The 12,726-nt window shown below is 34.8% G+C and overlaps 1 protein-coding gene across 1 annotated transcript in view; it reads right to left on the bottom strand.

The window, feature by feature from the left end:
* IPO11 (importin 11) overlaps positions 1-12,726 on the bottom strand; it is a gene marked incomplete at its 5' end in the record, with an annotated part of 180,137 nt that overhangs the window by 124,448 nt on the left and 42,963 nt on the right. The window contains 4 exons of the mRNA XM_079703593.1: positions 859-920; positions 1,111-1,144; positions 8,990-9,116; positions 12,574-12,679. Of these exons, the coding sequence (XP_079559719.1) occupies positions 859-920; positions 1,111-1,144; positions 8,990-9,116; positions 12,574-12,679 (329 nt within the window). The remainder of the gene's footprint in view (positions 1-858; positions 921-1,110; positions 1,145-8,989; positions 9,117-12,573; positions 12,680-12,726) is intronic.

Below are 12,726 nucleotides of genomic sequence, written 5' to 3' on the forward strand. Positions count from 1 at the left end.
ATATAAATTTTTGTAGAAAATACTTGTAATTCTAAGAACAACAGAATATTTCTGACTAGGAAATAGAAAACAAAAATCCTATGTCTGGCTTTTAACTCCTACATCTTGAAAATTATAGTAGGAGTTAACAAATCACAGGATGCCAGACACATAAACATTTGTTCTTTCACATATCTGGTTCATTTTTATATAGATTGGTAAAACATATTTCTTTCATCCAAAAATACCTAGTGATTCTTTTATTAAAGAAAAATTTCTGCTCTACAAGTTTTCCCATCTATGACCCCATAAGAAATACAGGTAGACATTTTATCATGAAGTTTTCTTCTTGTTTAGTCCTGTCAAGAAAAACAAACACTAACGCCCCAACCTTACTGACATATTTAACAAGTGCTCACTGAGTACCAATTATGTGAAAACACCAAACTAGGTGCTGAGACTGAGTGAAGGAAAAAAAGAAATGAGTAAGACTTGATATTCTGCTTTTCAAGTAATTTGCAATCTAGTGTAGGATAGACATACATACACAGACAACAGAGGGGGATAACCTAAGGATGAAAAGTAACAGACAAACATGAAATGAAATTACTATGTTTTATAATTGTGAGGAAAAAAAGTTCAGCAGTCCACTCCAAAATAGATGACAAGGTAACTAAACAAAAAACAAGCAGAATAAAAGTACACTATTTCAAATTAAAGTTACCAATAAAAGCAATCACTTCCAAAAAATCTAATATACTTTTCAAAGCAACTTTAATAAATAACTGATACTACATATATAATTTCAGCTATAAAATAACAACATTCTAAAAGATATAAGCAGAAATTGTTATAAAACCTATAAATAAATATTCTTACCGGTAGAAACTGATCTGTTCTAAACTCAAAATCATCAACAGGTGAAGAGCAGTTAAGGAATACTGATAATATATGAAATTCAGAATATATGAAATTTATCAGGATAAAATATATGTAAAAACCAAATACAACAAACCAATCAAAAATTACATTTTAAACTACCTCATAAATTAATTTTAAAAATAAGTAATAATTTTAAAGTGTTGATAAAATTCTTTGCAATGAAGTGTTTTAAAAGTTTTTAAAGGATATTTAACTTCAGAGTGGTAGCTGTTTCGATACGGACCTAAAAGAAAGTATACCGTGAATTATGAATCATTCTAGAATTACTAAACATCATTAATAATGAATGACAAAAAATTTATTGCAAATCGCTTTCTCTACTTAAAGTCACAGCGTACATTAATATCTAGAAATAAAAGGACATTCTCCTTATTTAGCAAGGACTAAAAAGAAAAAGTAAAATAGTGTCGATTCCCACCCTTCTCAGTTTCCCATAATTTGCTTAAAGGAGTCTTTAATCCAGTGAGTGCTTCCAGGAAGAAAACGAATTTGCCATAACACTGTGGAGAGTGTGGCACTGAGAGAAAAGAGTGTGAAGATGGTGTCAGAGGGAAAGGGAAGGTTGAGAAGCAGAGAAGAGAAGCAGGAAAACAGGGTGGGCTTGGAGAAGCTGGCGGATGTGTAAGTGAAGAGTGAGGGAGGAGAAGAGAAGGAAGAAGAGGGAGGAGGAAAAAGCACACAAATTCCCATTTGTAACCTCAATTACAGGAAGTCCCTGAAATAACCAAAAGATAAAGTCTGATATTTTCTAAATCCCAAAGTTCACAAATACAGAAAGGTTTGTACAAGTTCTTGACCTTGCCAAATCACACTTTCTTTGTGTATCAGCATGTTACCTGGGAAAATCATATCATGACAGCATAATCTTCCTATTTCTTTTCGAGTTTTACCTGTGACTTGACCAGCTAAATGGGCATGGGCTGCCACACTCAGTTTCCACACCAAGTAACGTGAACTCAAGCCATGATTAAATGCTATACACTGCTCTGTAAAATAATGTATCTAAAACTTTTATTTCCTGGCTAAGAGCCATTACTTTCTTAGATGCTGCTATGCTTCCCACACCTGTAATAGCAACTGGTTTTTCTTTTGCAGCCATTTTTCACAAAGAAACAGTTTTGATCATTTTATAGGAGCTTCTGAGGTCTTGAGGTACTGATTAGGCATATTCATCAAATGTTAAGTACTCTAGTTCCAAATCCACAGATTCTAAGAGCCTAGAGTGCAGCTGTTTTCTCACCTGCCTTTTCTTTTTATTCACTGTTTCTAAAGGTAATATGAATATTTCTAGATTTTTTAATGATTTAACAAATGTGCTGATTATCCAATACATGCAAAGCACTATGCCAAGTGTTCTACTATGAAATGACCTAATGAAAAGATGACATACTCATGCAATTAAAAATATTCAACAAGGAGCTATAACTCCCAGGCATTGTGTTGGGTGCTGTGGGAAAGAAAGCTGAGTAAGACACACCTAGTCCTTGTCCTCAAAAAGCTTACAATCTAGCAGGGGGGAAAAAACACCCAGATATTAAATAATTATCAATAAAAATGGCTAATGTGAAGAGCTTAAGAACAGGATAATCGCCCTGAGGACATGAACTATTTCTAGTCATCTTCAAATTGTCAGCATTTAGTACAGTGTAAGGCATATAACTGGCACTGTGGTAATAATTTAATTCACAAACACCAGGACTTGAAAGCGCCCCCCAAAAGGAAATCAAACTGTCAGATCTTCCTCCACAAAAGGACCAGAGATGCATTTAACCCATAACGATGACATTTACACAAATAAGTACAGGAAAGAGACATCTGAATGAAAACTAGCTGTGTTTTCCCTCCTAACAAAGGGAAGAAGTCAGTGCAGTACTGCGTGCAGAGAAAAAGATGAAATTAATCATGATGCACTCTAGCTTAACTGCAAGACTAGGAAGCCAGATCATAAGGGAAAACAAAAAGCACACAGTTTAAGAAAAGAGTGGGGCATTTAAAATATGACAAACACAAATAAGAACAAAATTAGCTATTCCTGAGCTATAAAAGAAATAGGAAGTACTTACTGCATAGAGACAATGAACTTTGCAGCAATTCACAAGTAACAGGGAAAAAAAATCAGGACCTCAATTTACAGAATGAAGAGTTGGGGACTGTGACAGAAGATTGGCAGAAGAGCGTCTAACACAACTTCTAAGACACGATTCAATATATACTTGATAAATAAATGCAAGAATATGAAACAAAACAAAAAAAATCTTCCCTTAACCAGACTCTAAACATAACTTCTCATAGAATAAACCTAGATTTTTGAAGGAGAATGAAACCCAAAGTATCCAGAACCAGATCCAGACTGTAACTCAGCCTGAGTCTACCCTACACCTTCAGCTGAAACATCAGAAAACTTCTAAGAAGATAACAAACTAATTCCATACTGGGGCAAACAAGTGCCATCAAGCCATCAGAATCATTGGAAGAATCCCAGAGAAGCATGACAGCAACAGAGAAATGAACAAGAAATCACAGGTCAACACTACTTCCAAAGAAGACTGCTACATAAAGGCAAGAGTAACCAGACACTTCGGTGTCCAGCATGAGAATGAGCCTTGGCATAACTGTCAGGATGGTTGATTTGAGTTCTAGACTTGGAGCAGCCTAATGCTTGACCACTACTACAGCCTGCCCATAGCAGTGAAGGGAATTCCACACACTAGAGCAGTGAGCATGGAGCTGGGACCTGAAATAAATGGCAATGTCTCAGGGACTTAAGACCACCAGGAAAATGTAAGTAAGACAAACATGAGAGAATAATTATTAAATAGATTCTATTTCTCTGCTGAAAAGAAACAGAATAATAATTTTATAATATTTTATCCTTACCTCTTAACTCTTTCAATAAACATTTTCTAATTTTCTGATTCCATGCTAGGCATGGAAAGAGATACTAATATGAATAATATTATCCTGCTCATTGGCTCTTTTATTACTTGGTACTATTATGGTACTATTTTTACTCTATTATGCAGTCAAGATCACTGAATTACGTATTTTCTCCTGAAATACACATGTAAATAACTTTCCTAAAAGGATAAAAAGCACCTTCCATTTTTTCATCTCCTTTTAAGAAAAATATCCTAAAGCTCATTTTCATATAATACGTATACCAGACATATCATTACAAAACCAAAATGGACTATAAGAAAGTTACTAGATTAAAGTTTCCTTTCTTCCTAGTTTTAGAGTGGCCTAATATCTTGATGTCTCAAACACATATTTTTGATACTTCCTTCGGAAATTACTGGGTTGGCCCAAAAGTTCGTTCGGGTTTTTTCCACAACATCTTACCCAACGTATTTGCTGAATATAAGTGAATTCAGAATTCATTTTGTGAAAACACAGACTAACACAGAGTTTAAAACCTGTAACAGTTTTTTTGAGACACAAAGGATGGTCAAGTGGGAAAACTCGAAACTGTAAGAAAGTGTGACAGAACTGGGAGATCCATAAAAGGCAGAAGAGTGGAAAGACAGGAGAATTTCAATGTACCTTGTTAAAAATACCTCTGCCCAGATCCCAGCTGCACCTCCCACAGTGAATTCAGGGTTTGCTACAGTCATGTACATGCCACTCAAAGTCCCTTCTTAAACTCCATCAACTGGCTTTCCATCTGAAAAACTCCCTATTTCTATGCTGGTAGTCAACCTGCCCATGAAGATGGCCTTTCCTCTGCTTGACACACAATAACCCCCACACACTCCACCCTCAAACTATAAACCTTCTGGCTGTACCACAGTCTACATTATACACTGCCTCTTACAAGGCTGAAAGAGTACACTGATGTTAATGTTTAAGTACCTTCCTGCTTGTTTTATTGAAGGCTGCATAAATAACCTAAGTAAAACAAAAAAAATTTTAATTACTTATAATTTCCAAAATTGAAAGGTTATTATTGGATCAGAAACCTTACCACTAAAGAAACCAAGTATGTAAATCAAATATCCTGGTTAGAGAATCCTCTGCGGGTCCTAGGAAAAGAAAGTTCCTTTCACCTACAATTTAGTCATTCTGTTTACACTGTGGTAACAACATTCTCAAATATGAAACTTGCCATAAGCACTGCATCTACTAAGTAACATGTTCTAAGAGGGATGGAAGAAAGCATGCAGAAGATATTTTTAATGGATTTTTCAATAAAGCATTGTACCACTGTTGTCCTTATAAAAAAATAATAAAAATGGAACCTTACTTGATATCATGTCGAAAAATAAATCCCAGATAGAATAAAGAACCACGTGTGAAGAAAATGGATTTATTGAACAAGAAACAAAAAGAATAAAATAAAAAAAAGGAAATCAATAAATCCGATTATACTGAAACTAAAAACCTCTGCTCAGGACTTCCCTGGTGGCGCAGTGGTTAAGAATCCGCCTGCCAATGCAGGGGACATGGGTTCGAGCCCTGGTCCGGGAAGATCCCACATGCCGTGGAGCAACTATGCCCATGTGCCACAACTACTGAGCCTGTGCTCTAGAGCCTGTGAGCCACAACTACTGAGCCCACATGCCACAACTACTGCAGCCCACGTGCCTAGAGCCCATATTCCACAGCAAGAGAAGCCACCGTAATGAGAAGCCCGCGTACCACAATGAAGAGCAGACCCCGCTCACCGCAACTAGAGAAAGCCCGTGTGCAGCAACGAAGACCCAATGCAGCCAAAAATAAAATAAATAAATAAATTTATTTAAAAAAAAACAAAACCTCTGCTCAACAAAAAGACAACAGAATGAGCAAAGAAAGATATAGGGGAAAAAAAGAAAGATATAGAGATTCCACTGCATTTGTAATGTTTTATTTCTTAAATATTTGTAATATATGGAAAAATGGAAAATTATTACAATGGAAATATGGAAAACCAGGTACCTGTTATGTTAGCCACTGAATTTTTCTCTTTCCTTGATGTAATTCTCAACTTTTAAAAAGTAAAAAATTTAAAGCCCGCGCACCACAACTACTGAGCCTGCATGCCACAACTACTGAAGACCAAGTGCCTAGAGCCCATGCTCTGCAACAAGAGAAGCCACCACAATGAAAAGTCTGTGCATCGCAGTGAAGAGTAGCCCCCATTCACCACAACTAGAAAAACCCTGCAGGAAGCAACGAAGACCCAACGCAGCCAAAAATAAATTAAGTAATTAATTAAAAAAAAAGAAGCTTAGAAGTTAAAATTTTCAAAGTAGCATTATCTTAAACCTAATCAGAATTCCCAACATTTATTACAAAAAAAGTTTCCAAATACTGCAATATTATAAATGCTTGTCCATTATGCCTACAAGTTTTAATTGCTAAATACTGATGAAAAGTTATAACACTATTTCAAATAAACCAAAAAAATTTCACTCAATTTGCATTATATTCCTCCAGATCAAACACTATCATGCAACTATCAGAGATATTTACTCTACACAGTAGCTTCTGATATTATAAAATTTTATAGAGTCCTGAGTTAGGGGTTTTTGAGCACAAGTCACCCATTCTCCTTGTTTGGCCCTGCAAAAAACCTTCCTCTGCTCAAAAAAAAAATTTATAGAGTCCTATACCAACTGGAGAAGTTGCTTTCTCCAGTTGCTGCACTATTTCTATTCTGCCACAGCAAGCCTTGTAATAACACGGCTATAAGACTAGGAAGCCACACAGACAACTAGTTAAATGTATCCCAACTCCATAACAGCAGCAATCAAGCAAGAGAACATAGACTCTGAAAGGCAAAGAAGATTTAGATTCATCAGAATCTATATACTTCGTGTGTGTGTGTATGTATATATACATACAAATGCCCTCATGTATGTTTGTACATGTATGTCTGAATGTTTGTACATTGTTGTGTATGTCTGTATGTATAAGGTATCTTCCCACATTTCATTAGCCAGCATTTCTCACAGGTTGAAATTAGAATAGTATATCTTATATACTATTGATCTTAAATGTACTTAAAAAGGTGGGGGGGAGACAATGTATGCACCATGAACTTAGTGTCTTACAAAACACTGTCTTCTTAAGAAGTTATAAGAAAATAATTGTGGCAGGACAAAACTGTAAAAGTGTAAAAATGAGATGCAGCCACCAGAAGACGTACAGGAAAAGGGCAAAAGCTGTATCTACAGCAGCATTTCCTCAAAGTATATTCCAATATTAATGTTTTTGTCATCTTGGATAGTCACTACACAGATGTACATTTTAAAGGTTCTTATAGGTCCTACAGTAAAGAGGATTATTTGAATATTTAGTCCAGTGTTCTCCAAACTTAACTGGCCATGAAACCCTTTTTCCCCAATAATGCTTATTGATGTGATAGATTTAATGTTCTGCTTTTAAAGTGCTGACCTAAATGACTCATTTTCTCTTCACTTCTCTCCTAATAGACTCATTAAAAAAAGAATATAAGATCCAAGAAATTTCTCTTTCCCACAGAAAACTCACCTGAAATTTAAATCTTTTGTAACACTTTCATAAAGCATTTAATGTCTTCTGATACCACTGATAGAACAGCAAATAATACTTCCAACTAGGAAAACAAAACTTATATCTTATAAATGCTTTATTCTAAAGCTATTACAAAAGTAAATTAATTCCAGCAAATAGTATTCTTAGGAACAGCTAAGTTTTATTATATTAACAAACTTCTAAGAATTTAAACATGGTAAAATAAAACTGGATTCCCTTGTTTAAGCATGGGATGCTTAAACTATTTAATAATTACAGAATGATATTTAGAGTAAATTCTCAATTATTTACACAAAGTAGGTAACATTTAAGTAGAAAATCCAAAAATAAGTTCTATTTGCTTTTAGAATGTACCATTGCTTCTGCAATTATAATGTTTTCTTAATTTCGTAATTTCTCTAATTATGTTTTCCTTTGTTGAACATTAAAAGTTTATATTATCGTGGCACACATGTGAAACCAAGAAAAGTATGACCCAAGCCTTTGCTGAAAAACAGGATAATCAGGTAGGTTCGAAATTTTTTTAAAAGGTGGTATATTGATAAATGATTAAACAAGATCTTAGAATAATTTGGGGGTGGTGGAATCACTTAATTTTATCTAAAAATAATTTGAAGTTCAGAAAAAAAATCAACCAGATTCACTTTTTAAAGACTATGCTGGAGTCAAACCTAAGCACAAGACAAAGAAAATGTACAGTAAGTCATGAATATATTTACTCAGGCATAAAATAAAGCACCAACAGTGGGAGCGGGGTGGGGGGAGAATACTATTCCACACTATGTTGAACTTCTTTTAAAAAACCTCTTTGGGGACTTCCCTGGTGGCATAGTGGATAAGACTCCACGCTCCCAATGCAGGGGGCCTGGGTTAGATTCCACATGCATGCCGTAACTAAGAGTTCCAATGACACAACTAAGGAGCCTGCCTGACGCAAATAAGACCTGGTGCAACCAAATAAATACATAAATCTTTAAAAATAAAAAAAAAACCTGAGTAAATGACATATAATAAAGCAGCAAACCTACTTGCCTTGAAGGGGAACAAAAGAAGCAACGAAGACGTCATTATCAAGTTTTCAGTAACACAAAATCAAGAATATTATGTGAACACTATACATAAAGTCCTAAAATAAACAATTCCAAAGGCAAACAAAACAAAACAAAAAAACCCCCAAAACTGAGAGACAAAGAAAAAATCAATAGTAAGGGTGAAACAGATTATGGTGTTATCTTAAATGTAAAAATGACAAATTCTATCCTGAATAAGAAAAAGGACACGTAAAGCTATAAAAGGATTTTTAAAAAACTGCCTTTTATTCTTATTAAAAAATTATAAATAATTTTAGATTAGTAGAGTTTGGCTAATTTTTTTTTCATTTACTAGTGATGAGAAGGGCAAAAAATAATCAAAGGACTTTCTTCCCTCAAATCAAACTACTCACCAAGGAATAATTACAGCACTGAAAGGCCACCAACATTCTAAAGAAAGATATAAACCACTTCTGAATTTGAACTTTAACATATGTTAAACTTATAAAAATAACTTTTAAAACCTTTAAGCAACATACCACTAAGTCTTGATCCTGAAGCAAGTTACAAATTGCCTCATATAACATGGGTCTTAAGTCGGACTTGAATTTCACAGAAATCCACTGACCAATGAGCCAAATCACCCTGCGTCGCAATGGCTTATACCTAGATAGGGAAAATCATGAAATTAAAATGTTACATATTTTAAGAAGCCTATTTCACTTAGTATATTTCATCATTTAAATCTAAAATGTAATAAGAAAACAACATGCATTTTTATATAAAAGTTTAAAAGCACTTTTAAATGTATCACAGTATAAATACTAACAAAGTTCTGATTTAAAAAACTGAAAATTCTTAGGCAGATATATTGTAAACCTGATTATTTTGTATTAAAGAATTACAACATAGTTATATACATAAAAACCAAGTCCACTTCTGTTTCTTAAAGTAACCAAAAAAAGTTAATCTAAATAGGTATAACTAGCAAATGTTCCAAACCCTAAGGCTGGAGAGGCCCCAAAAAGTAATAATAAAGGAATTTTCCAATTCCAATTCTGTTAATCTCATAAAGATTATTTTCAGAACACTGTGAGACATCTCTAGACTTATATAAAATATTTATATAAATTTATATTGATTTCAGCTAAAGTTTCTAATTTTGTAAAAGGTGCCCAATTACAAATTGTGACTCAGATTACCAAAATAATGATTTGTATTTTTAAAGTTATAGAACATTTACAGTAACATGTACATATATTTGTTTCTCTATGGCCATCTTTGTTAAAGAAAAGGAAGGTTCTTTAGGCAAAGAGAAAAATCACTTGTGTCCAAGAATTCCACCCACAAAGTCTCTTCTTGATATTATATTTATTTTAGTGGCAAGATGATATTTATTTCTGGGTGAAAATGTAGTAAATTAATGAATATACCACATTTTTTAGAAAATTATAATCTTATATGATTAAACACGTAAAAAGAATTATTCATTAAAGTTACAAAAGAAGTGTATTCCCTGCTTTCAAAATGTTTAACATACCTAAAAGAATTAAAGACCACAAAACTATATATACTAGGATTGCAGAAACGAAAGAGAGAAAAGCAGGCAGAGGGAGATGGGATTTGAACAGTCTTTAAGATAAATAGCATTTGGGGCAAAAAACCGAAAAGATGTCACTTCAGGGGACAGGGACAATTTGAACAAAGTCCCAGAGGTGGAAGTAAACAAGACTGGTGTAGAGTAAAGGAAGGAACCACAGAGTCTTTAATTTTGGACTGAGATCTCTGGGATTACCACATTCAACATTCTGTTCTCAACAAAGAGAATGAAGCTCAGAAACGTTCAAATTCCAAGATGACAGTCACTTCTGGGCAAAGTTAAGAATAGGAGTCAGTTTGTTCCTCAAAGTGTGGTTCCTGGACCACAGTATCATTATCTGGAAGTGTGACAGAATCACACAATCTGACCCAGACCGATAACCTAAACCAGAACCTGCATTTTTTTTTTTTTTTTTTTTTTGCGGTACGTGGGCCTCTCACTGTTGTGGCCTTTCCCGTTGAGGAGCACAGGCTCTGGACGCGCAGGCTCAGCGGCCATGGCTCACGGGCCCAGCCACTCCGCGGCATGTGGGATCTTCCCGGACCGGGGCACGAACCTGTGTCCCCTGCATCGGCAGGCGGACTCTCAACCACTGCGCCACCAGGGAAGCCCCAGAACCTGCATTTTAACAAGATCACCAGGTGACTCATATGCACATTAAAGTTTGAGAAATACTGGTCTAGTTCAGTTATGTCCAAAAGAAATACAATGCAAGCCAAATATGCAATTTTAAATTTGTTAGTACCCACATTAAAATAAGTAAAAAGATACATGTGAAAATTTATTATTTTTATTTATTGCAATATATCCAAAATATTATCATTTCAACATGTAATTAATACATGGTTGATCAGTCTAGACTAAACAGCCTGTAAGGGTTTAAGGACAAAGTGCACATGTGTCTCCCTACTAAAGGCTTTCTCTCCATCAGAGGCTCACTAGCTCTCTGAGAGCAGAATTGAAGCCCACCTTATTCACCACTGCCTCTACATAACACAGCAAATTCCAGTGCTGAAAATATTTGATTGAATAAATGACTGAATAACTGAATGGATAGCTACTTAATGGTCAAAATTACTTTTAAAGCATCTCCAGCTCTACAATTCTATGGCTCTAAATATTTATAAAATGATCCATATATGGATAGTTTTTCTATTCATTTATTAAAGTAGTCAAGATATGTTAACTGATCTATGACTACAGGCTAGGCATCCTGACAAGTACCACATCTACAGAAATAAATCACTAGAACTGCACGATTCAAAACAAGAAAAAAGTATCTTGGAATTTTTTTAGGTGTCTAATTTTAAATGAAGAAAAATTTTAAAAATTATGAAAGACCCTTTCCCTTCCATTTTACTCATTCAGTACCTAAAATTAAAATAATTAGGCAAGTATTTAAATGTATATGCAACAGAAGAATTGGGCAAAAACCCTACTAAATGTCAGATAGATCTGTACTACTGAATTAGGCACCTCAATACAAGCCTAAAGTGTGTCCAAATACTTTTTGCCATGGTGTCTCTGCAACTCCTTCTCCCCAAAGACTTGCAGTATGCTCTCTCCGTGTGATCCCAAGGCAGTCACCTTTGATGGATGTTACTTTGGTTAGGCTACTTCTGGCATCAGGCCTAGCCTCTGCTAAGTCTCCAATTGGCTTCCTTTTGTACACAATTTCTTTCTAGAATTCAGAGATCTCCATCTTCTGTTACCTTTGCATAAAATTTCCTCCTGCAAATCCCACTACTGGGCATACAGCCGGAGAAAACCATAATTCAAAAAGATACATGCACCCCAGTGTTCACTGCAGCACTATTTACAATAGCCAGGTCATGGAAGCAACCTAAATGCCCATCAACGGACAAATGGATAAAGAAGACGTAGTACATATATACAATGGAATGTTACTCAGCCATAAAAAGGAACGAAATTGGGTCATTTGTAGAGACGTGGATGGACCTAGAGACTGTCATACAGAGTGCAGTCAGTCAGAAAGAGAAAAACAAATATCGTATATTAACGCATATGTGTGGAATCTATAAAAATGGTACAGATGAACTGGCTTCCAAGGCAGAAATAGAGACACAGATGTGGAGAACAAACGTATGGACACCAAGGGGGGAAAGCGGGGGTGGGGGGCGAGGGGGTGGTGGTGGGATGAACTGGGAGACTGGGATCGACATGTATACACTAATATGTATAAAACAGATAACTAATAAGAACCTGCTGTATAAAAAATAAATTAAAAAACAAACAAAAATTTCCTCCTGCAAACTAGCTTATGTAACATCAAACACTTCATACATGTCACAATTCACATTTGAAGTAAAATAACAAGAAACGATTTTGCTTATTTTTCAGTTATAAGATTCACAAGTCTTATTCCTTTCTACACTAGACACTATCAGCTAAGTCATACTATGACTTTTTTAAAATTTTAAGCCATTTTCATGCTTTTTTGTCTTCATTAGAAAATCAATAAGATAAAATAAGTATATAACAAACACAGAGTTTTATACTTGCCTATTGTGAATGACTTGTAATTCTGGAAGAAGCTGGTTTTTAAACCACTGATCAAAATCAACACTGTCAAACAGCTCATAAGCCGCTAATCCAACAGCATTATACACTAAGAAGAAAAAATTTAATTTCAGATACTGGGCAAAATTCTAATTG

Source organism: Hyperoodon ampullatus (assembly GCF_949752795.1).
Source record: "Hyperoodon ampullatus genome assembly, chromosome: 4".
Lineage (NCBI taxonomy): Eukaryota > Metazoa > Chordata > Mammalia > Artiodactyla > Ziphiidae > Hyperoodon > Hyperoodon ampullatus.